At 40.3% G+C, this 22,452-nt stretch overlaps 1 protein-coding gene across 5 annotated transcripts in view; it reads left to right on the plus strand.

Moving 5' to 3' along the window:
• The window catches only part of ripor2 (RHO family interacting cell polarization regulator 2), a 71,357-nt gene that overhangs the window by 32,710 nt on the left and 16,195 nt on the right, over window positions 1-22,452 (plus strand). For all 5 annotated transcript variants that reach the window (XM_065948245.1, XM_065948244.1, XM_065948248.1 and 2 more), the window contains exons 2-6: window positions 11,240-11,360; window positions 15,216-15,371; window positions 15,627-15,705; window positions 16,438-16,461; window positions 16,769-16,822. In XM_065948245.1, the coding sequence (XP_065804317.1) occupies window positions 11,240-11,360; window positions 15,216-15,371; window positions 15,627-15,705; window positions 16,438-16,461; window positions 16,769-16,822 (434 nt within the window). The remainder of the gene's footprint in view (window positions 1-11,239; window positions 11,361-15,215; window positions 15,372-15,626; window positions 15,706-16,437; window positions 16,462-16,768; window positions 16,823-22,452) is intronic.

Below are 22,452 nucleotides of genomic sequence, written 5' to 3' on the forward strand. Positions count from 1 at the left end.
CACTATATTGTTGTATCAATATTTTTTCCCAGCCTTACTGTGGATTATAGGAAGAATACAAACAACACTTGTTTTAAGAATATTTATAAATAAGATCAGACCAATTTACTCCATCCATATCTGACAGTTAAATGTCAGATATATCGTTATTTTGGATTTTTGTTACTGGTTGGCACTGGTCTGACCTGTGTCGAGTGTCATGTGATCGATCTAGCACAAGCCTCCTTTAACACTCACACTCACACTCACACTCTCACACACACACACACACACACACACACACACACACACACACACACACACACACACAGAAATCAAAGACAGACTCTGTTCGATTCTCATGATTTGGCACTCGCACAACAGTCACGTCCCCTCTACTACCACGTCAGATGACTGAGGAGACCATCAGCTGATTCTGGTTGATATTATTTACAGCGGCTAACCAAGTTCAATGTTGACCTGATAAAGCCTTGATTGTTTTTTAGTAAATGATTCCCCATGTGAAGACGTCCCATGTCTCAGAAGAGACTGATTATTTGGGTCAGCGCTTCAGGCAGCTTGATTATTTTTGGGTTAGAAAAGGACCTGATGGTCAGGGTGAAAATAAATTAACAAAAAGTATTTCAACCTGTATTTTAGGAACATCTTATTTTCTTTCTGCCCAAATGGTAAATATGACTAATGACTGATTCATATCATCATACATGTTAGCCAGCTGCTAGTTAGGAGCCAGCTAGCTTAGCTGAACGAAAGTAGGCCTACTGTAAACATGTGGCTTCTACAAATTAGATATAACATGTTAGATAGTAATCTAAGGGGGTCATTTATTAAGAGCCTGGCTAGCTGTTTCCCTCCCTTCTCAGTCTTTGAGTTAGGCTAAGCTAACAGCCTGCTAGCTGGAGCTACATAACAATACAGAAATGAGTGTTTTGTCTACTCAACCTATCTTTAGCAGGAAAGCAAATTTGTCATCATCTCAGTGTAGTGATTATATAGAAAAATTGAAAATGAAATTCTGCCAGTTAGCTTGTTGTTTGGGCTAACACTGGCTGATTTATGAAATGGTCACCACTTGTTTTGTCTTTGCTGTCTAACAATTTACTCAAATGTTTGAGTTCCTTCAGGAATTTTCCACCATTATGACCATTCAGAATGACTGTTACAAAGAGTCTTTGTTCATGTCTGTAGAGCTCACCGTTGACCACACGATTGATTCTTTTTGTACCTGAGGTGTCATCTCTGCATACCTGCGTCACTCAGGACGTGTTGACACTTCTGCACTGCTCATTGATTCCTTGTGTGTGTGTGTGTGTGTGTGTGTGTGTGTGTGTGTGTGTGTGTGTGTGTGTGTGTGTGTGTGTGTGTGTGTGTGTGTGTGTGTGTGTGTTGTGTGTCGTGGAACATCGAGATGTTGACTGTCAGTCTTTAGTCAGAGCATAAGAATGTTATTCATCATCCTACAAGTGATTGAGTAAAGGTGACCACAGCTATAAAGTGGTCTCTGTTCTCATAATGGTGAATTCTTGACTGTCACTTGGTTGACTAATTTACAACGCCTTCTTTGAGGTGACCGACTGTTTTCTGGATTCTGTGTCGATTGTTCACATGTTTACTGACACGCTATAGGCCTTCTTTTATTGCTTTAGAGTTTCAACTAAAAAATGATCTCTAAAGCTCGTTTATAAGCTAATTTTTTTTTTTTTTGTGGCGTTCATGGGACAGAATAGCAAACTGAAAACACAACATCTGACATATTACGTTTCAGGTTGTGTGGCTAAAATGCTAGCATGCTGTTGCCTATTGACACATCAGCAGAAATGGATCAACATTCACATATTCTTTCATCCAGTGAAGCGCAATACTTAGTCTCTTTGGCAAACTTTTTTTTAATAAAAAGTGGATCTTTAGCCTTTAAATGCTATAATGTGTTAGCTAGCAGGCCTCTAACTGACTTGCTAGCTGAGCAGGAAGCATTGAGATTATCTTTTAGAAAATGACACTGATTATGGTGAACTAAAACTGTTACATTCAGTCAGAAAATCAAAACAATGATCTGAAGATGCCAAAAAGCTCCATAGAGCTAAAGTGAACTGCAGAGGGGGGAGATAACTGTGTGTGGGTTCCTCATCAGAAGCACTAATGTCATTGACATCACAGCTACCCTCTAAGGCCCCTGGTTTAGTTCATCTTTTCTGTGTTGCCGTCTTTCAGAACCTTCCTCATATTAAAGGTGTATTGGTTCAGCATGTTTCTTCACAGCACTGCCTTCCTATGACCATTTCCTGCCTCTTTTTCTTTTCCTGTAAATTCTGCATCTTCAAGAAACATTTTAGAATATATTTTTCATCTAGATACATTTGTATTTTTTCCCCCGACACTGAGGATACGAAGCTCTCTTTCCTGGAGTTTTTTCGCCTCGTAAATATCCATAAGCGAGTAAAATCTTGACTTCAGCTTAGAAAGCAACATCATCGTGCTGCAGTGTAATTCTGAATCAAAATTTGCATGTGCGCCGTTCTGCTGTCACCTTTTGTAAACATGACTGCGCTTCTGACTTTGAGCCTGTGTGTGTGTGTGTGATCTGCAGGGGAAGATTTGTCAGAGTCACACACTTTACCTGCATGGAGTTTAGGATTTAAAAGATGTTCGTTCCAAAAATGGGCATAAGGGCTAAGGGGACGTGTGATGAGAGTGGGATTAAAACATGCTGCCTTTCGCCTGAAAATGTAACACATGCTCTTCATGCATACATGGAATTAAGCAGGAAGTCGTCAGGGTGTTGGACTGAACATTTCACATCTTTCAGGGGTTTTAAATGGAACTTCTCTGTCCACATACTTGTTTTTGTGGTTCAATATAAGATGCTGTAGTTTCATTTTGATTGGTCCATTACAACACAACACAGCAGTAAAGCAAAATCAAGTTGTATTGAGAATATAATTGCTTGGTACATGACTGCTATAAATTAAACATCCAGAAATAGAAAATAAAAATACTACTAAATACTACTGTACGATTTGGCTTAGTGATGGATTCCAGCAGGCAGTTTTCCTCCAGTTTGGAGCTGAACCAGCAGTTTCTCTTCTCACTGAACCAGTTCACACAAACATGTTTTCAGTGTAACATAAGGGACAACTGAGCGGCTTTCAGGCACGTGCTCGCAAACCTGCAGGGTTTGTTGGAACATATTGGTCCGTTTCCATCACATATGTAGACAAAACACAGTTTTATCTCTTCTTCTTTTTAAAAAAAAAAAAATCTGTGTCAGCTGAAACCTGATTGTTTGTGTTGTGTAACCAATCTGCTGCATCTTTTATACCATTTCCCCTTCCACAGCCCTCATCATCTCCACGCTTCTTTATTCTTTAATATGCACCTATTTTTATCTGCAACTCCCGTCACATTACATTACAGAAGTTACAATTTGAGGAGAGGAGGGAAGAATGACAAAAAAAGGCTAAAGGACACTAATGATTAAGTTGTGTTAATCTATTCAAAGTCCTGACATGAAAACACTTTATTATGAAGGATTGGTGCTTTAAAAGCCATTGGCCCTGTAACGTGTGTGTGTGTGTGTGTGTGTGTGTGTGTGTGTGTGTGTGTGTGTGTGTGTGTGTGTGTGTGTGTGTGTGTGTGTGTGTGTGTGTGTGTGTGTGTGTGTGTGTGTGTGTGTGTGTGTGTGTGTGTGTGTGTGTGTGTGTGTGTGTGTGTGTGTGTGTGTGTGTGTGTGTGTGTGTGTGTGTGTGTGTGTGTGTGTGTGTGTGTGTGTGTGTGTGTGTGTGTGTGTGTGTGTGTGTGTGTGTGTGTGTGTGTCCTACTTCTTGGCAGTTGGCTCATAACCGTTGTTTTACGTAACACACTTCATCCCATTTTGTCTGCTGTTGCCATGGTGAGGCTAATTTATACAGGCATTAAGAATTAGGCTCCTGTTGTTAACATGCACAGCGGGCTGACGCTGGTTCTTACACATAAAAACACACAGACACTCTCATGAAAAATGGGCACACACACACACCCTCAGAGGATTATTCCAGAGTGAAATGTGAGTATGTTTCTGTTTGTGTTTACCTGTGCAGCTGTTTGGTGAGTTTTGGCGTGACTCCATGTGTTTCAACAGGAGAGGAAAGTCTGTTCATTAACAATAAGTGTGTTTCCTGCAGCAGAGGAGAAGCTGAGGATGGTTGATTTGTTTATTATTACAAAGAGGCTGCAAATTTTGTGTCCAACAATTGATTATTAAAAATATTAGATATATATATATTACAAGTTGCAGCCTGTTTGGTATGCTTGTGTTGTCAAATGATCTGAAAACTTTGATTCAAACTGGCCTAGTTTCCTCATCCCTGTATCTGACTTAGTTTGCTGCTGCAGACTTTTTCTTAGAATAAAAAGTTCCTATTATTGCAAAGATCCACTGAGAACTCTCTTGAATAAATCAGCTGAGTTTGTAAAGGTCAGTGAGTTAGATAAGTGACAAGAGAAAGTAAGGATGAGAGTAAGAAGTGGAGTCATTAAGGTAAATAAACAAACAGACTAAAAAGGAAACAGAAAATGAGTCACTCTGTCATTCAAGACGAGATAGGAAGAGACCTTTGTGGGAGTGGGAGAAATGTTTCAAACATCTGACTCACCTCAGGAACAAATGGATGAAGGATTCAGAGAAGGACAAAAACAGTTTATGTATGTGTTTGTTTGGCTGATGGTCCAATGTCTCTGTGGTTTATTTGACTGACAAAAAACAGCCAGAAGCATCATTTCCAGGAGCCTTGCTAGCTTCTCTCATTGTACAAACCTGTGAAAAGCACACAAGATAAGCGTTGTCAAAAATTGCAAAGACATGCAGATTCTATCAATCAACCTGCTGTTTCTTGCGTCTTTAACAGCCATGTGTTTATTTACTGTACGCATTTGCCCATCCACAATGTACATTCACAGACTACATCTTTAACATTATTTGTTGCCCCCTCCCCCTTTCCAACTGGTCATATGCTATTTCTGAGGACAGTTATATGTGACATTTTGTAATTGACAGTTTTGTCTGATTTGGTGCAGGGGTGCATGGCTTTATCTCACCATGGTACCCAGACGCCTCCTTTCCTTCCTCTCCTACATGAAGATGCTTTCTCATGCCTCATTTTCTTAAAGTGTCTGCTCAGACCCCCCAGGACTCACACACACACACACACACACACACACACACAAACACAATGCAGGGTGGGACTAATGCATTAATGCACTTGGGCTTTTGTGAGAGAAAAGCAATATGAGATTACATCAGGTGTCCTGCTTTCTTATGCTCCCCCTTTACTAATCTGTGTGTGTGTGTGTGTGTGTGTGTGTGTGTGTGTGTGTGTGTGTGTGTGTGTGTGTGTGTGTGTGTGTGTGTGTGTGTGTGTGTGTGTGTGTGTGTGTGTGTGTGTGTGTGTGTGTGTGTGTGTGTGTGTGTGTGTGTGTGTGTGTGTGTGTGTGTGTGTGTGTGTGTGTGTGTGTGTGTGTGTGTGTGTGTCTGTGCGTGCGTGCGTGCGTGCGTGCGTGCGTGCGTGTGTGTGTGTCTCTGTGCCCAAGTTACTGCTCAGCATCATGATCAGTCTAACACACACACACTCCTCAGAGAAGCACAGTCACACACCTCGTTGAGGGCGTTTAAGGCTGTTCAGTGTGAGAGCTGCAGAGAAGAAGGAGCTGTGAATGGACTGAGTGGCAGCTGAATTCAACACGCTGAACTGCTGGCACTGAACCAGAGCGCAATGTTGTTCTCCTTCTGAAAGAGTCTTTACACGACACCAACGGTGACACTAAGACGTGCAGAGGAAAGGTTTTTATGATTCAGTGGCTGAACTCGTGTGTGTGTGTGTGTGTGTGTGTGTGTGTGTGTGTGTGTGTGTGTGTGTGTGTGTGTGTGTGTGTGTGTGTGTGTGTGTGTGTGTGTGTGTGTGTGTGTGTGTGTGTGTGTGTGTGTGTGTGTGTGTGTGTGTGTGTGTGTGTGTGTGTGTGTGTGTGTGTGTGTGTGTGTGTGTGTGTGTGTGTGTGTGTGTGTGTGTGTGTGTGTGTGTGTGTGTGTGTGTGTGTGTGTGTGTGTGTGTGCGTGCGTGCGTGCGTGTGTGTACTATGGAAACACTGATTCAAATGAGTGTGTTTTGAAGGGGCTTGCTGAGGCTGGGAAAGGTTTTGGGAAAATCCACAAGCCTGGATGTGAGAGTATGTTCAGCATTGTTCTCTTGCCAAAATGTGTACTTCAAAAAGACAACAACAGAGTGAAGTCATTAGGGCTGTCAGAATACACTAGTTAATCGCAACTAATTATGGTTTGAAATTAACGTATATATCTTTTTAAATCACAATCAATCACATGCTGTTTTGTCCCTTTAGGCGCACCGTAGAAAAGCCTCCCGTGTCTCCCTGTAGACACAGTGATGGAAAGAACAACACTGTCAAAAATCAGAAGTTTTGTCAGACATTTATTTTGAAACATTTTAACAGGTGACTGTTGCACATGTCTTTTATGTGTGTGGTGTTTATATAACAAACATATTTTGAAACCTGAAATATTTTGCTCAAATTTCAACATCATCCGGTCAAATCTGCAGGAAGCAAACTGCTGGTGTGACAACAATTGTTTTGCAACTGAAGAAAAGGAAGAGACTAGATGATTATCTTTTGAGAAAGTGGCACATTTATCCAGCAGTGGTTATGACAAGTCCATGATAACACTGAGTGAATTCAAAACAGTCCTCCTTGTTGTGACTTTTTTAGTGAGCTCACTGTTTCTCTCCGAGGTAAATAATGCAGAGCTTATTTTCCTGCTTTGAGTTCTGTCAGTGTTACTATTTCACATTTAACTTCCTGCGTTTACCTCTTGGGAGGATCAGAGCAAGGGGCTTAAAACTGAAAAGCTTGAACGTCTTATGTCATTGCGCTCACAATATTTTTTCAATTCTGTGAAAAGTCATCCTGCCCTTTTTTAATAATCATCATTCACTTTTTTTTTTTTTTTTTTTTTACGTCTACAGGAAATTGTCAGGAAGTGCTGAAGTGCAGAGTCCAGCCTGTTCTGTTAGTTAGAGCATTATTACATAACAAAATGTAGCGTCATCTTCCACCCACCACTCTTCTTTAAGAGAGTGAGTCAGACGGGCGAGAGAGACAAAATACTGAGGCAGAAAGCTGAGCTGTTGTTGAGCGTCCAGAGAGCAAAATGGAGCATTATGGGAGAGTTGCTGCTCTGCTGAAATGTCTTTCACCTGCTTTATACAGCACAGGGGGATAATGTAATCTTACTGATAATATCTCAGCATTATTCCATGGTGATAAGAGCATGTCACCTGGAAATCTCCTGATGTTCAAATGAAACTTATTGTATGTTTAGCTTGCTCAGAATCAGTCATCAGAGGTCTGATAACTGTGCATTAAATCCTCTCCACAGCCTTCACACATTTCCTTACTAACTCCTTTTTATTCTGTCCTCTTAGCCTCTTTCACATGACACCAGCTTTACAAGACAACATTTCCATGTGATAAGCAAAGTCTGTTTACTTAATTTTGCTGACATTTTTTTTTGGATATCATGTCAAGGCTGTTACTATAAATAGGCCGAATCACATCAGCTGAGCCTGTTAAGAGAGATTTTGTTAACTTTATGCTGCAAACGCATGTCATGACTGTAATCGTCTTTTGAGATTTCACTCCTGTCATGGATTTACTCTCTCTCTCTCTCTCTCTCTCTCTCTCTCTCTCTCTCTCTCTCTCTCTGTGTGAATGCAGGGCAGCGAGATGGAGTAGTTTGAATTTGCATTGGAAATGCTGTCCTTGATTTAATTTGAAATTGCCAGCAAAGTCTCAATCATTTTTAAAACTTTGTAGGCAAGGCAGACAAAAGGCACAGATACATCAAGACACCTTGCAAACAGGATGATGATTAGCAATTTAATAAGGTTTTAAGTAAAATTTTAACTCGTCCAGTAAAGACGGAGTAGCATTAGCATCTCTGATTGTCTTCACATGGCCAGGTATGGTGCTAGCTGTAGTTGGCTTACAATCCAAAATCCAAAGATTTAGTTGCATATATTTTCACATCCAAAATCATTACTCTGTAGAACCAAACAAGATATTTTTTTAGCAACATCAAATCAAACAAACAGACAGACTAACAGAAAGGTGTTCCAGACCAAATTATAACCATCCGCTATCAGTGATTCATGTAGTGAGTCACTGCCATCAGAGTCCTTGGTGTTAAATTGAGCTTGCTGCTATAAATAGCCTGAACAGTGTCAGTGTCACCGGCCTATTGTCCCCCCCATCACAAAACAACACTGAAGTCTTTCCTTGGGCCCCATGTCAGGTCTTTGTTTGGCTCCCTGTCCATCACAGAGCAGAGGCCGAGGTATCAGGTTGCTAGCTTAATCTCATGTAGCATTGTTTGTGGACGAGGTTTTGACAACACGAGCTCGGCCTCGCCCCCTGAAACAAAGGTTGGCACCCCTCTTAATGCAGAAATATGGATGGAAAAGAGCTGGGGAAAAAAATCGAGCATGTACAGTCAGAGGGGAATGCGCAAAGAGAAACAAAAATGCTATATTTTGCTTTTCACCTGCAATGTTGTATAACTGGTGACATTGGGATTGCTGTGTCCTGTTTATGTGAGAAAGAGAAGCAGAGCTGAATACTTCACAGGCTGATTCCTCTGCTTGTTAGTGGAGTTTAATTTGTTTTGACAAATCTGTCTCTCTCTCCTCCTCCAGGCATTTCTGTGTCCACCAAACTTTACTTTCAGCTCAGCAGTGAAGTGATACAGATTAACGAGACAGAGAAGACACTTGGACTTCTTCACCTCAGTTTTTAAAAGTCGTCAGACTATTTATGCTGAGTTCAGAGTGTTAGTCAGTTAAGCTAAAGTTTCTGTCTTGTTTTGATTTCCTTCTGCTTTTTTGCTCAGTTAACATAATATACAACCTATATAGGTTATATAACTGTTGGCTTTGGATTTGATGGGTACATGTTTGATTTGAAAGAGAGAGTGCTGGTGTGACTCAAACTATTAGACACAATTATCCTTTTTTTTTAATCAATGCTTTTGTTAAGACTGCTTACATTAAAGTCTGAGGCCAATTTGTTTTAGGTAATCATAAAGTATATATTTTCATATGGTATTGTATCATTAAACATTATTTAGCAACAGCTGCAGGCAAATTGAATTTTCATTCCCCCCCAGTTAATATCTCCAATGGGAGGTCTTAAATTGTCTTAAATTGTTAATTTTGAACTAAGTGTTCATCACCTGGAGATATGCATTTAAAAAATCAGGATTATCTATTTTGGTCAGGTTTGTGTGCACATTAAAGGAGCTCATTACTCTCTGTGTACAAGCAGCAAACATCATGTTTGAGAAATTAGAAATACCTGGAATTTGCTAGAAATGGATTCCAATCATTAATCGTTGATCCACACAGGATTACAAGTTATTTGACCCATTGTTTTCCCCCATACAAATATAAGTCAGTATAATATACTGCAGTGGATTGGTGCATCACTGCTATGTTTGTAATCACAATCAGAGCTTCTAAGTTTAGTTTAAATGGCGCCCTGATGCCATTACCTCCATGATCTTAAAAAAAAAAAATCTGCTAGTTAAAACCATCATTCATTCATCTCAATGCAGTCTTCCCTGTGGACGCCTCATCCTCGCTACATGATCATCTGACAGCTTTACGTGATGTTTAAGTGTCTATTTTCAGCTCATTCCAAAAAGCGCCCACCAAAGTCATTTCACATCTCCTGCTTTAAAAAAAGGTTCAAAATCTGACAGGCTGCTAAATATAGACACGGCGATAAAAGACACTTGAACTATTTGAGAAGCTGATTAGATAACTCCGCCATCACTGGACTGGTTTTTGATTGGCTTAGGGTTTATTTTGCTTTTAGGGTTTATTTGCCCTATTTTATATCACAAACATGGCCTTTTTAAAGCTGCAGCAGCTCTGTGGTCCGGTCCTCTCTGGTATGTTTGAGGCTCCTGCTCGGTCCTCTTCTGCTTCTTTCAAACAGCTGTCAGTCTGATGAATTGCACGTTCAGAGAGAGTAAGCCTCTTCAGGTGAAAAACATGCTCTGAGTAAACGGCGCACTGAATGGAAAGTGACAGGACTCATGTTTTTGTGATGGCTACCTGTGGAGGGAAAACATGAGACTGTAACAGTTGAGTGGTGACAGCAGGCCAGAGGAGTCCAGACGTGTTAGCGCTGGCTCTGAATGCTGCTCGTCCACATCGTGATGCAAACTTCACAGACAGAGTATACTTTGTTCTATTTTATTAATATATATATATATTTTTATCCTTTATTCACTTGTTTCTATTTCTTTTACTGCTCTTACCTTCTTATTGCTGTTCTCTTTTGATTTGCTTTGAGCTCTTTTACTTTCTTACATCTTTTTAAATGTTTGGTCCTCTTGGTCTCAGCTCGTGTTGTTGGGTTCTTATGATGGTTCTTATGATGGTTCTTATGATGGTTCTTATGATGGTTCTTATGATGGTTCTTGTGATGGTTCTTATGATGGTTCTTATGATGGTTCTTGTGATGGTTCTTGTGATGGTTCTTGTGATGGTTCTTATGATGGTTCTTATGATGGATCTTATGATGGTTCTTATGATGGTTCTTATGATGGTTCTTGTGATGGTTCTTATGATGGTTCTTGTGATGGTTCTTATGATGGTTCTTATGATGGATCTTATGATGGTTCTTATGATGGTTCTTATGATGGTTCTTATGATGGTTCTTATCATGGTTCTTGTGATGGTTCTTATGATGGTTCTTGTGATGGTCGGGTTATAGATGTCTGTTGGGTATCGTGCACTATGGGTTCTTTTCTGTTGAATTGTATTTAATTATTTTTAGTATTTTGCATTTTTTATGTTCTTGCTGTTGTTTATGTTCTTCTGTGTTTGGTTTAGTTTGTTCTTGTTTTTGCTGTTTGTCAAAGCACTTTGTAAACCTGTGTTTTTAAAAGCTGCTATATAAATAAAGTTATTATTATTATTATTATTATTATTATTCTACACTGCATAAGGCTCCCTGCACTCCAGCTAACCTCTCTGTTGACATGGTCAGGTTTTAACTGGGTTCAAAGGATGCTTTTGTTCGACCCATGATGTTCTGTGGACCCTGATCCTGACTTCTTCAGTGTTCGACTTTTATCACTAGATTTGTACATGACATATTTATGTGTCTTTTTTTTTTCTTCCTCTAGGAGTGTCGTCCCGCGTCCCAGAGATCATGGCGGCCGGCACCCACTCCCCTGGAGGGCCCAATGGCATAATCCGGAGTCAGTCCTTTGCAGGTTTCAGCACGCTACAAGAGAGACGCTCTCGGTAAGCAGAAATGTCAAGAGCTGTTAATCTATGGTCAGATGTTGGCACTCATTTTCAAGATGACTATCAGGGTCAAGAAGTTAGTTCAAGTTTTATGGATGCATCATTTCATTAGGGACTGTATTGATTTGAAGGTGAATTATTATGATCTTTATTTTACTTTAGTGTACGGCCCTGATTCAAATCCAGCCTGTAGTTCCTTTCCTGCATGTCATTCCTCTCTCCTTCCTTCTCTCTCTCTCTCTCTCTCTCTCTCTCTCTCTCTCTCTCTCTCTCTCTCTCTCTCTCTCTCTCTCTCTCTCTCTCTCTCTCTCTCTCTCTCTCTCTATCCCTGATTTCCTCCTCCAGAAGCGCACCCTCTGTCATTTGCCAAAAGAGTAAAGACTAACCCTCTAAAACAACACATGACCTCATAGACACTAGGATCTGTCTAATGCTAACAGCTTATTACATTTCAGAATTTGCTGGCTTCACTCAGGGCTTACTTTTGGTACTGGCCTTGTTAATATAGTCTTTTTTTCAAATGCACTTCCTGTCAGTTGTTAGGCGTAACTTTTGTGAGAGAGAGAGAGAGAGAGAGAGAGAGAAGGCCTTCTTCCTTTGCTCGCCTGCTTTAAATTGCAGCTCTGATATCAGACATAGATTCAGCATCACTCGCACAGAAGGAGGGGAATTAACCGCTTCAGTAATCTGGAGCAAAACTTCATGACACTCATCGCGCCACAGCCAGTCTCTAGATCCTCATCAGGGAAGTAGTTCTTAAGCTGTGACCATCACTGGGTTGCATAACCATTCAGCTCAGTCGTGTTTTTTTTTTTGTTAGTTAAGAGATGTTTTAAATCAATTAATTTCTTGAGAGATCAGAGTTCTATCGATGAGACAAAGCTGGCTCAAATCTCAGAAACATCAGAAATATGTTTGATCTTTCTTCTTTTGACGGCTGGTCATCATCAGCCCTGGCCCTTCTTAGAAACTCTTTTTTTCTTTTTCTTTTTTTAAGAACACTGTTCTCTCTCTTTTCTCCCCGCTCAGACAGCGAACAGGGTAATTGGCTGGAATGACTCGGATGTGTGGGCAACTGACAGCGACTGACAAGTTACCATTCTCATAATGAGCGCGGTGGAAAGCTTCAGAGCTCCAGCTCGTGTTAGTGAACGTGGCTTTCATGTGTGTGTGTGTACCCATGTGTGTGTTCAGTGTGCATTTACGCATACTGCACACTTTGCAGATCAGAACTCGATGCTGCTTTAGCATCTATGCATATGTGTGTGTTTTCCTGCCAAGAGACCCCTAATACACTACTTGCTTGTGTGACCCCCAAGGCTACGCTGCGCTCTCATTCAGCGCTGCCCTACATTTGTGTAGCAGCTTTAGTTTTACTTGTGCTGGCGCGCAGCAAGACGTGGCACGTTCCCACTTGTCGAGCACTGGAATCGTTTGTCGCCCTCGTCGCTGTGATGACTCCGGGATCATTTCACTGAGTCGGAGGAAATTACTTTTGTCAGCTTAATCTGTAAATGTTTATGAGTGGGAGGAGTGAGTGTGACTTATAAATGGATTGATTTGTGAAGAAGAGGGGGCGGCTTTTCTTTAGTTGAACGGAGAGACTGGGCTAAGATGTGGAGCTGAAACCAATCATGGAATTCTCAATAAGCACTTTTGGTAATCTGCTAACCTTTTTTTAAATTAGTAGGTATTCTTTCATGAATACCTACTAACTTAATGATGATGGTCTCCATATTATTGATGATGATGATGATGATGATGGTAATGACGATGGTTTTTGTTTGATAACAATGACTTATAAGATGGTTTCTATACTGATTAGAGCTCTCAAGAACTGCCCTCAATGTTGTGCTTTGCCTCTGGTCACTTCCTGTCAGCACCTGTGTGTCCAATCAGACTCAAAGCTGATTGTTTGCTCTTACTGACATTGTTCCCTTTTTTCCAGATCCTTGCTTGTGTTGTACTCACTCTCTGATGTACGTCGCTTTGGATAAAAGAGTCTGCTAAGTGAATTGTAGAATTGTAGAAGATGTACAGCAGGATTTTGCCATCTTTGTCAGACTGAACCATCAATTTAAGAGTTTGCCTTTTGAATGAAGAATGATGAGGGACATTTTTAACTCTTGGACTTTGGGACTTGTGGTTTAAAATAAAACTGACTGATAAATCAATGGTAAAGTAACCATAGGTCGTAGCCTGTTTAGACTTCAAATATCAGGCTATTGAGAAATGCTCATCATGTCCCTCAGGTTTGAACATATAGAGATGAAACATTGAGTCCCTTAATCCAGGGGTTCTCAAAGATTTTTAGACCATGGACCCCTTTCAGGTGAGACATTTTTCCAAGGACCCCCTCATTATCTTAACATTGATAAGCATATATTAATACTATGTAATAATGTACTATGTAGTACTTTGCAACGATAGAATTAGGCTACATGTATACTTTCCAAGTAATTCATTTTATAAACTTTGAGAAAATGTTGGCTCGGAGGAGTTTTTTGTTTTGATTTTCTTTTTTTTTTTTTCATAGTTGCAGACTATGAAGTGACAGACATGTCATGATCATATCAGAATTGAACTAATGGCACTAAACTAAAGTGGGCGGGAGTATTGGGTAAAATAGATTATATTATTGATGCAAGAGATCCCAGTTTGTAGATATGCTTTTTCAATGATAAAGCACACTTTTACAATTGTATCTAAGTTATTCCGCGGACCTCTGGGGGTCCTGGGACCCCACTTTGAGAATCACTGCTTTAATCAATATGTTAATCAAGTAATATTATTCTACAAATAAAGAAGGAATACTTTTATTATGTTCCCTTTTTAATCATTCTAGGTTTTTATATACTTCTTAAAACAAGACATTATAACCTGACCTGGGAAGTTTAGATGTGCTACAGTCCAGCCATTACTAACTAAATCCAAAAATAAACCGATTATTTGTATTGAAACTTATCTTTTTTTGCAGCTTTACCCTTTTCTTCTCATGACACCATTTCAATAAGCCTGTGTCACTTTGTTTTATACGAACATGTCAACTAATGAACCCTAATTATTATACTGCATATTTGTTGGCTTCCACCCATAAATCCGTCACCCCGATGCTGCTTTACTGCAGGACAGAATAATTAGGGGAACACTTGAATGTCATTGATTGCTGGGAGTCAGATTTTGCCTCAAGTTGTGTTTGTACGTTCACTCCAGCAGAAGAGAAATGGTCAACATACACGGGTCAAACTGAGGGTGCAGTATATGAATCACATGCTCGCACTTGTTTGCTCACATATATGTGTGCATACTTGTGATTCAGCACAGCCATGTGATCGATGTAGAGGTTAACTGCGGAGGTTGTGTGGTTACTTTTTTTGAGTGCTGTGTGCTTAGTTTGACAGGTTTCTGCTGGTTTGAATGATATGCAGGTTACATGTGTGATTGAGTTATCATTGTGTGAATTGACCTGACAAAGCCCACTCAGCCTGACAAATGAGATTAATTAATGCAGAGGCTGACCCGAGGACTTGCTCACAGTGGTATAAATTAATACATAAATGTCCTCTGATGCTGCCCATTCAACATTTCTATTAGATGTGTGTGTGTTTTACTGGGAATTCAGGGTTTTAAAGTCTGATCTGCATCTGTGGATTTATTTGCAGTTTGCCTCAAAAATTGGATGTCGAAGTCCCACTGAATCTAAAATAGTTATCCACTTTGTTTATTCAGGTTTAACTGAGTTAGAACTCCAGGAAGTAGTACACATTTTGATTCAAATGTACACGCTCACAACAGACCCTCCATTGCCTTTTCTGAATGTGTTGTGCTTGTGTGTTCATAATGCGTGTGCAGGTGTAACTCCTTCATGGGGAACTCTGCGGTGCAGAAGAAGCCCCAGTCCAAGCCAAAGAAGCCTCACCTGTCGGGACACAAGGGGGGCAGCAGTTCCAGAGACCCACAGCCCAAAAGACTGGAGGAGGTTTACAATGCACTCAAACAAGGCCTCGAGTGAGTAACACACACATACTGATGTATACTTAAAGTGTGAACGCACTGCTCCTTCTGACCTTTTATTTTTATTTTTTTTCTGCCAGGCAGTACATGGTTTAAGTCCAGATGTAACTAATCTCCTCCTTAATGTGTACTTCCACAGTCAATTAATACAACGTTTTTTTTGCAGTGTGCTATTATAATTATAAAGTATTCATTTCCCTCACAGAAATTTCCAACGTTTAATCTCTTTGAATTTGTTTTGTCCCGTAGTGAGTATCTGGAAGTTCATCAAACAGAGCTGGACAAACTTATGTCTCTGATGAAGGACATGAAGAGGAACTCTCGCCTGGTGAGACCCCTTCCATCAGCTAACACACAAATATACATTTAAACACAGTTTAGTCCTGCCTCACCAACATCTTGAAACAATTATTTACACTTTCTTGTGTAAAACAGGCAGTTTTCCTGTTGTCTTTTAATGAGAATTGCTACTCAAATCTTGAAATGAATTTCCTGTAGGCTGCATTATGTATGTTTACTGTTGCTTAATTCTATGTCAGCTGCCAAAATGTTTGTTGTTGACCCTGTAATCACTTTATAGATCTCAGCATCACAGATTCAAACATGGCAACCCTATTTGAATATATTCCTGTGCACACAATCACTCACACATAAAACACAAATACTGAGACAAGGCTGCCTCTGGAAGGTTTTGTGTAATAGGATGTATTATTGATGCCAGACACCTACAGTCTGCTTAGCTTTACTTAAGCAGCCTCAGCTGTGCGTTCCATCCGAACTAACACTGTGTGTGTGTGTGTGTGTGTGTGTGTGTGTGTGTGTGTGTGTGTGTGTGTGTGTGTGTGTGTGTGTGTGTGTGTGTGTGTGTGTGTGTGTGTGTGTGTGTGTGTGTGTGTGTGTGTGTGTGTGTGTGTGTGTGTGTGTGTGTGTGTGTGTGTGTGTGTGTGTGTGTGTGTGTGTGTGTGTGTGTGTGTGTGTGTGTGTGTGTGTGTGTGTGTGTGTGTGTGTGTGTGTGTGTGTGTGTGTGTGTGTGTGTGTGTGTGTGTGTGTGCTTTTCTAGGGAGTGCTGTACGATCTTGACAAGGTGAGTTGACGGAGGGGAGGGTCCACTTGTAACCAGCGTTCAAAGTTTGATGTGTGTTGAGGAAATCATGTAAAAGAAGCTGAAAGGGAGAGAAGAAGTAAAAACAGCTTAAGCGATGAGTTAGAGGCTAAAGAATAATACAAAATGAGTTGGAGGACAGAAGAAATTACTTGAATTATAACGTTTAATTGAACATTAATGTCACTCATGCTCAGACTTGGAAGCTGTGCCTCATTATATTCAGCAGTATTGACATGTTCAGAGCGTTATCTCCAGGTAATTTATTGTGCTGTATTTCTTTCTGCAGCAAATCAAAACCATTGAGAGGTACATGCGACGTCTGGAGTTTCACATGAGCAAGGTAAGACTGATGGATATGTTATCAGCCAAAGCTTATCTTTCTTGTCCATGTGGATTTTAATAATTTATTTATAGATCTGTTCTGACTCTTTGGGCTAGTTTGTTTGCTGCAGTTTGAAATTGTCCATTGCGTGCTATTAAAGTCACATCTCAATGCCTCCTTATACATATATCCCCTCTCCACATTCCTCCAGGGTTTCTTTGAAACCAAAAGTTTAAGAATGGACTTGTTTGCTTCTTTTGCCAAGAGTATAAAGAGAAGATTGATACCACTCTCACATCTGTCCGTCACATGTGAAACTACAGTGAGGCTAGCAGCCTGTGTTAGATAAGAATAACTGTACAAGACTGAAACAGTGATTTTCTAAACTTTGACAGAACAACGCTGAACTGTTACATCTTATTTCTCTAAAACCTGAAGTGTAAAAATGAATGTTAATTTGAAGTGCAGTGACAGAGCGACTTAGTAGCACACCAGGCTATTAGCTAACTCTGTCTTCTAGGCAGACATTAAAAAGTAGCCTACTAGCACCTCTAAGGTTTGTACCTCGACTAACTTAATAAAATGTTTAAATGTGAGCTTTGAGCTAGAGATGCTGTGATTTGTGTTTGGATAGAGCCTCTTGAGCTCTTGACCCTCTGTTTTCTGCGCTTCCAGTTAAGCTAACTGCTAGCTATAGTTTCTTGTGATGTAAATCTTCCTACTCAAGAAAGGAAACCAGTTTATTTTCCAATATCTCAAACTGTAACTTTAAAGTCTGAAAACTGACAAGCAAAGGTTAATATTTTTTCTTCCTCTGACTTCCTGCTGTGGTTTTGTGTTGAGTTTTTGGATAAAGTTTCAGTGTTACTCCTCGCCCTACTAATTTTGCCAAATTGGCTTCAGGGACGATTTTTGTTGCCATGCAGGGTGGTGTTCCTGCTCGCCCATGGTTCCCGTGTTGATGTGTTAGGGATGTTTCCAGCGGTTTTGATGCCAGGTAGAGAAACTTTTTTCCTCTGTCCTCTTTTGTTGCCGGTTGGGAACATTAATCCCCTGCAAGGCCACAGCTGAGTGACTTTTGTAGCCCTCGTGCTGTGCATCAAATCAAACGTGACAGCAGGCAATCAGAACACACGCACCCAAACAACAGCGCGGCTACAAAGGTAACCATAGTAACCCCAACGTGGAGCCTTTTGAAGTCCCTTGAAGGAGCTCAGAGGAGGCATAGGGGGACGTTAACCCTTTATGTCCACATACTTCCTGAGAGGAAATAAAAAAACTCACCTTCAGACGTCTTAGAACAATAAGACACACTACACAGTGACACAGTCTGTGGATCTCGTCTGGAGGGTTTAAGGAAACAGTGAATCTAGGTCGGGCCAGTTTTTCAGGACTCATCAGCAACTGGCAGGGTCCTTTAAAGATGAAAAAAGTGAGGAGAGATGGAGGGAACAAAAAAAGAAAAGAACGTCTGATGAGAGTCAGCTGAAAATAGGCGAGGTTGTCTTAGAAACTCACATGTCTCTGCCTGCGCACTCTGATTTAACTTGGTTACAAAGAAAAAAGAAACACAAGCAGATTCAAAGTTTATTCTGTCGTGTGATGTTGTACAGGATGCAGTTAAAACAAGCACGCGCTCAACGCCTTTTTTACTCAACATCCAACACGAGCTGCTTCTGTTCTTTCAGCCCCGCGTAAAAATAGACTTGAATGCTCTTGTAAATATTTGAAGGAGTGACTGATTTATCTTTTCAGGCAGGTAAAAAGCCTGAAAAGTCGAAGCGTAGCTAAAAAGTAAGTTAAATGTAGCACTCTGTGTGCTCTTTGCATCTAAAAATACCTTGTCTTTCCAATGGATGTCTTACTGTTTGCAGGTTATTGGCTCAACACGAATCAAATCTGAAGTCTTGATTTTGTTTCTTCCTGATATATCTGTTGAATTAAACCTCTATTCACAGGTTCTACATAAACATGTAGGACCTTCAGGTGCTGGCCTGGAATTTATGTTCTGGTTTCTGTTTGTAGTGTAAGTAGTATTGACCAATCATGTGACAACAGGCTTTGGTGTATGCAGGAAAAACAGTCCATATAGAGAACACATCCTGACTCCCATCAGTGTTTCTCTGAATACATTTTATTTACCTCTATTAACACATATCTGCATGCAAGTCCAGCTATCAGTTTATTGTAGATCAAAAATTTGAACTTGAGCGACAAATCTGCTTGGCGCTGTTAAAAGCCAATCAGTGTTTACATTTCCTGACTCCCTTGAATGCATCAAAATGACCGATCCAACCGCCATGAAAAAAAGTTCGATGAAAGTTCTTGTCTTTAATGTCAACCTTATTTTTCCTTTTTGCAATAGTTTTAGGATTCATGTTTTATTTAAAGTGTACATGTGTGTTACAGTCATTCAAAGATAAGGACTAATAGTTCATAAATAAAACTTTTGCCAGTGCCAAGTCAACTAGCAGCTCTTTGTGCCACCCGCCCTGCCCCATAACAGCTATTAGCTTTACAGGCACACACACACACACACACACACACACACACACACACACACACACACACACACACACACACAACAGACTCACACAAATGGGGCAGGACCATCTTCCAAACCTCTGTATCAGCAGATAGCTGCTGAGTGAGATCAGCTGTTGAGCATCCAGCTAAGAGAATCAGCCAACCACAAAAGCCTCAAGGCCAGGACATTAAATCTCACACACACACACACACACACACACACACACACACACACACAGAGCTGCCCCACCCTTGAATGAGAGATTGCCTCTATTGTGAACTGATGCTTTGAGCTCAGGTTGGTAATTAGCCTTTAACTCAAATACTAAAAGCATGTGTTAGTGTTGGGATGTCAGTGGAGGCCATTTAAATAGAATGTCTCTGCTTGTCTTGCAACAATGAGTAGATTTATCAGCTTGGAAATGTCGTGTCCAGTATATATTGTGGTTATCGTTATGCAAGTTCAAGTTTAAAAAGAGATCGCTTAAAGTTTGGTTCACACACATTAATATGAACTAGTTCATGTTCATAGTCCACAATTCAAATGAACCAAGTTCACCGTAAGTTAGTGTGAATTCTTTTGGACTGCGTTTTATGATTGTTTGTGAATATAATTTTTTATTTATTTTTAGCTGCCATGACTACATGCCTTACTTCCTTCCCTTCTTGAAGTCATCATTCACTTGCCAGTTTACCAAAATTAAGGCCATAAACTATCTACTATTGACATTTCTTAGTTTTATAAATACCACAAGGATTGATTTTGTAATCGGTACATGAAAGGACAAAGGGGTGTTTGCTCGACTGTAAATTATTAGAAATAAGTCAACATACATAATAATCCCTTTCACTTTACAGGCTCTTTGCCATGCCTATACAGAGATAGTTTGAGTTGTTATACAGGTTTTGGGGATTTCAGGAAATTATGTTATTTATATTGAAAGCAGGTGACCAGGTGCTCGTGTGATCAGGAGAAAAATAGGAATAACTTGTTATGATAATGATTCAATAAAAATCGTTTAATCGATTCCAGACACCCGTTTGGATACATGGCGTTACAGAGTGCCCCTCCTCCAACGAATGTGATTTAAAAAGAAATATATAACATTGGTGGGAAAACACTGATGCATTATGTTACATTCTTTTCTGGGACTGAAGTGTTGTGATTTCATATTATCACATGGTGATGAACCTGAAAACTTATTAAAGCAGGATCAACTCTATAATACAAAATGTGTTCCTCCTCTCTGGTCTTCTACATGAGTTGATTCAGAGATTAAACCTCCAGCCTCGGTGGAACAATAAGCAGGAAATATCAAACAATGAACTCCGGTGTGCAGTACTGATATGAAAACTAATCAATGCAGATAAACAGGGTGTAAGTTAGTGTCCTGGAAACGCTCAATATAGGATGATAGAGAATCTTTACAGATATAAATTCAGCAGCTGTTAGCTACAGTCAGTGTGTGTGTGTGTGTGTCTTTTTGTGCCGGACAGCTGCCGTGAGGGATGACTTAACAATCATCAATCAGCAGCTTCTTAGTATGTGTGTGTGTTTCTCGTGTATGTGTTTGTGACTCACATCAGCCCGCTCTTTTGTTCGTGTTCGTGCTGCCGGCTGCCTGCAGATGTCCGAACAGTAATTGGCACACGTGGAGGGAGCAGGTGGCACAACACAACCCCTAACATGTCCTGTACGGGATGGTGAGGTGAGCGGCTGCCAGGCCCCTCCCCTTCCTCCCCAGAGAGAGATAGTGTGTTAAATGTGTGCCAAAGTCAATCCAGAATGAGTGTGACTACTTAGCATATGATTATTCCAATATAGGGCCTTTTTGCTTTCCCATCTTCCCTTGAATGGTAGTGATGCCACCAACACACACACACACACACACACACACACACACACACACACACACACACACACACACACACACACACACACACACACACACACACACACACACACACACACACACACAAACAGACACACTTCCCCAGAGAGGGTCTTGTGTGTTTGATGCTGTTTGATGTGGCCCGCCTGTTTTAATCTGCTTATAATCATTCAACCCCCTGGCAGAAAGTGTGTGTGTGTGTGTATGTGTGTGTGTTTGTAAAGAAGCCAGTATGTGTGCACGTGTGTGTGTGTGTGTGTGTGTGTGTGTGTGTGTGTGTCATTATCCTACAATCCAGGATAATGGCCATGTCTTAAGAGGATTCCTGCCATATCCTTAAGATTCTCCGCTCATATTTAAAATCCCAGAGTTTAAAGTCAGATATAAATCGGATACAGACGCAATCCTTTAAAACTCTCAGTAATTCCTGATAAAAAAAAAGCAGAAATTATACCTCTGACAGCACACAAAACACAAAAACATGTGTTATTATTTCATATTAGTGGAGGATTAGTTTACAAGGGACTTAAAAAAAACAAACAGGCACTGAAACAGATATTTTAGCCTTAATAGATGTAAACACAATGTTATCCCCACCCAGGGCATAATTGATTCTCCAATAAAGATTCTCCCTTAATCCCTCACTGGCTGTCTGAGCCGTGCAGGTTTTGTCATCCACTGAGCTGTAATTAATACTGAGACTGTCCATTAGAGGACTCAATTTGGAATATATTTAAATGTAATATCTCTTAACAGCTGCCTGCTCTTAATTACGAGGGTCCAGATGCTTTTTTTTAACGGTATGAATATGAAATAAGGTATTTCGTTTTTTGTGATGAAATGGCTCGTTAAATGAGAACACTGGTGTAATTTTCTTATAATTGGTTTTAAGAAACTGATGCAATTGTTTGAGAAAGAAAGCCTAATTTAACTAAGGACAGTTATGGAAATGTTATAAATAGACCCATGATTTGTCGCAGTGTTAAAAATGTTTTTTTTGTGTTTTTTTTACACATTTTATCCATCTGCTAGTATTTGAAATTCTGCCATTTCTTTGTTTTGCCTTTTTTTCACATTCTTCTTTTTTTGGGGGGTTAAAAGTGCCCAAGGCAGAGCAATATGCTCGCGGCCGTCCTCTGGAGGGCGGCTTGGCTGACCTTCAAGAGGACATCTCCGAGAAGGCAGAAAGAGGCGATTGTAATTGGGGTTGAAAACAGCTTAATTAGCTGA

The sequence above is a fragment of the Labrus bergylta genome, chromosome 19 (assembly GCF_963930695.1).
Source record: "Labrus bergylta chromosome 19, fLabBer1.1, whole genome shotgun sequence".
NCBI lineage: Eukaryota > Metazoa > Chordata > Actinopteri > Labriformes > Labridae > Labrus > Labrus bergylta.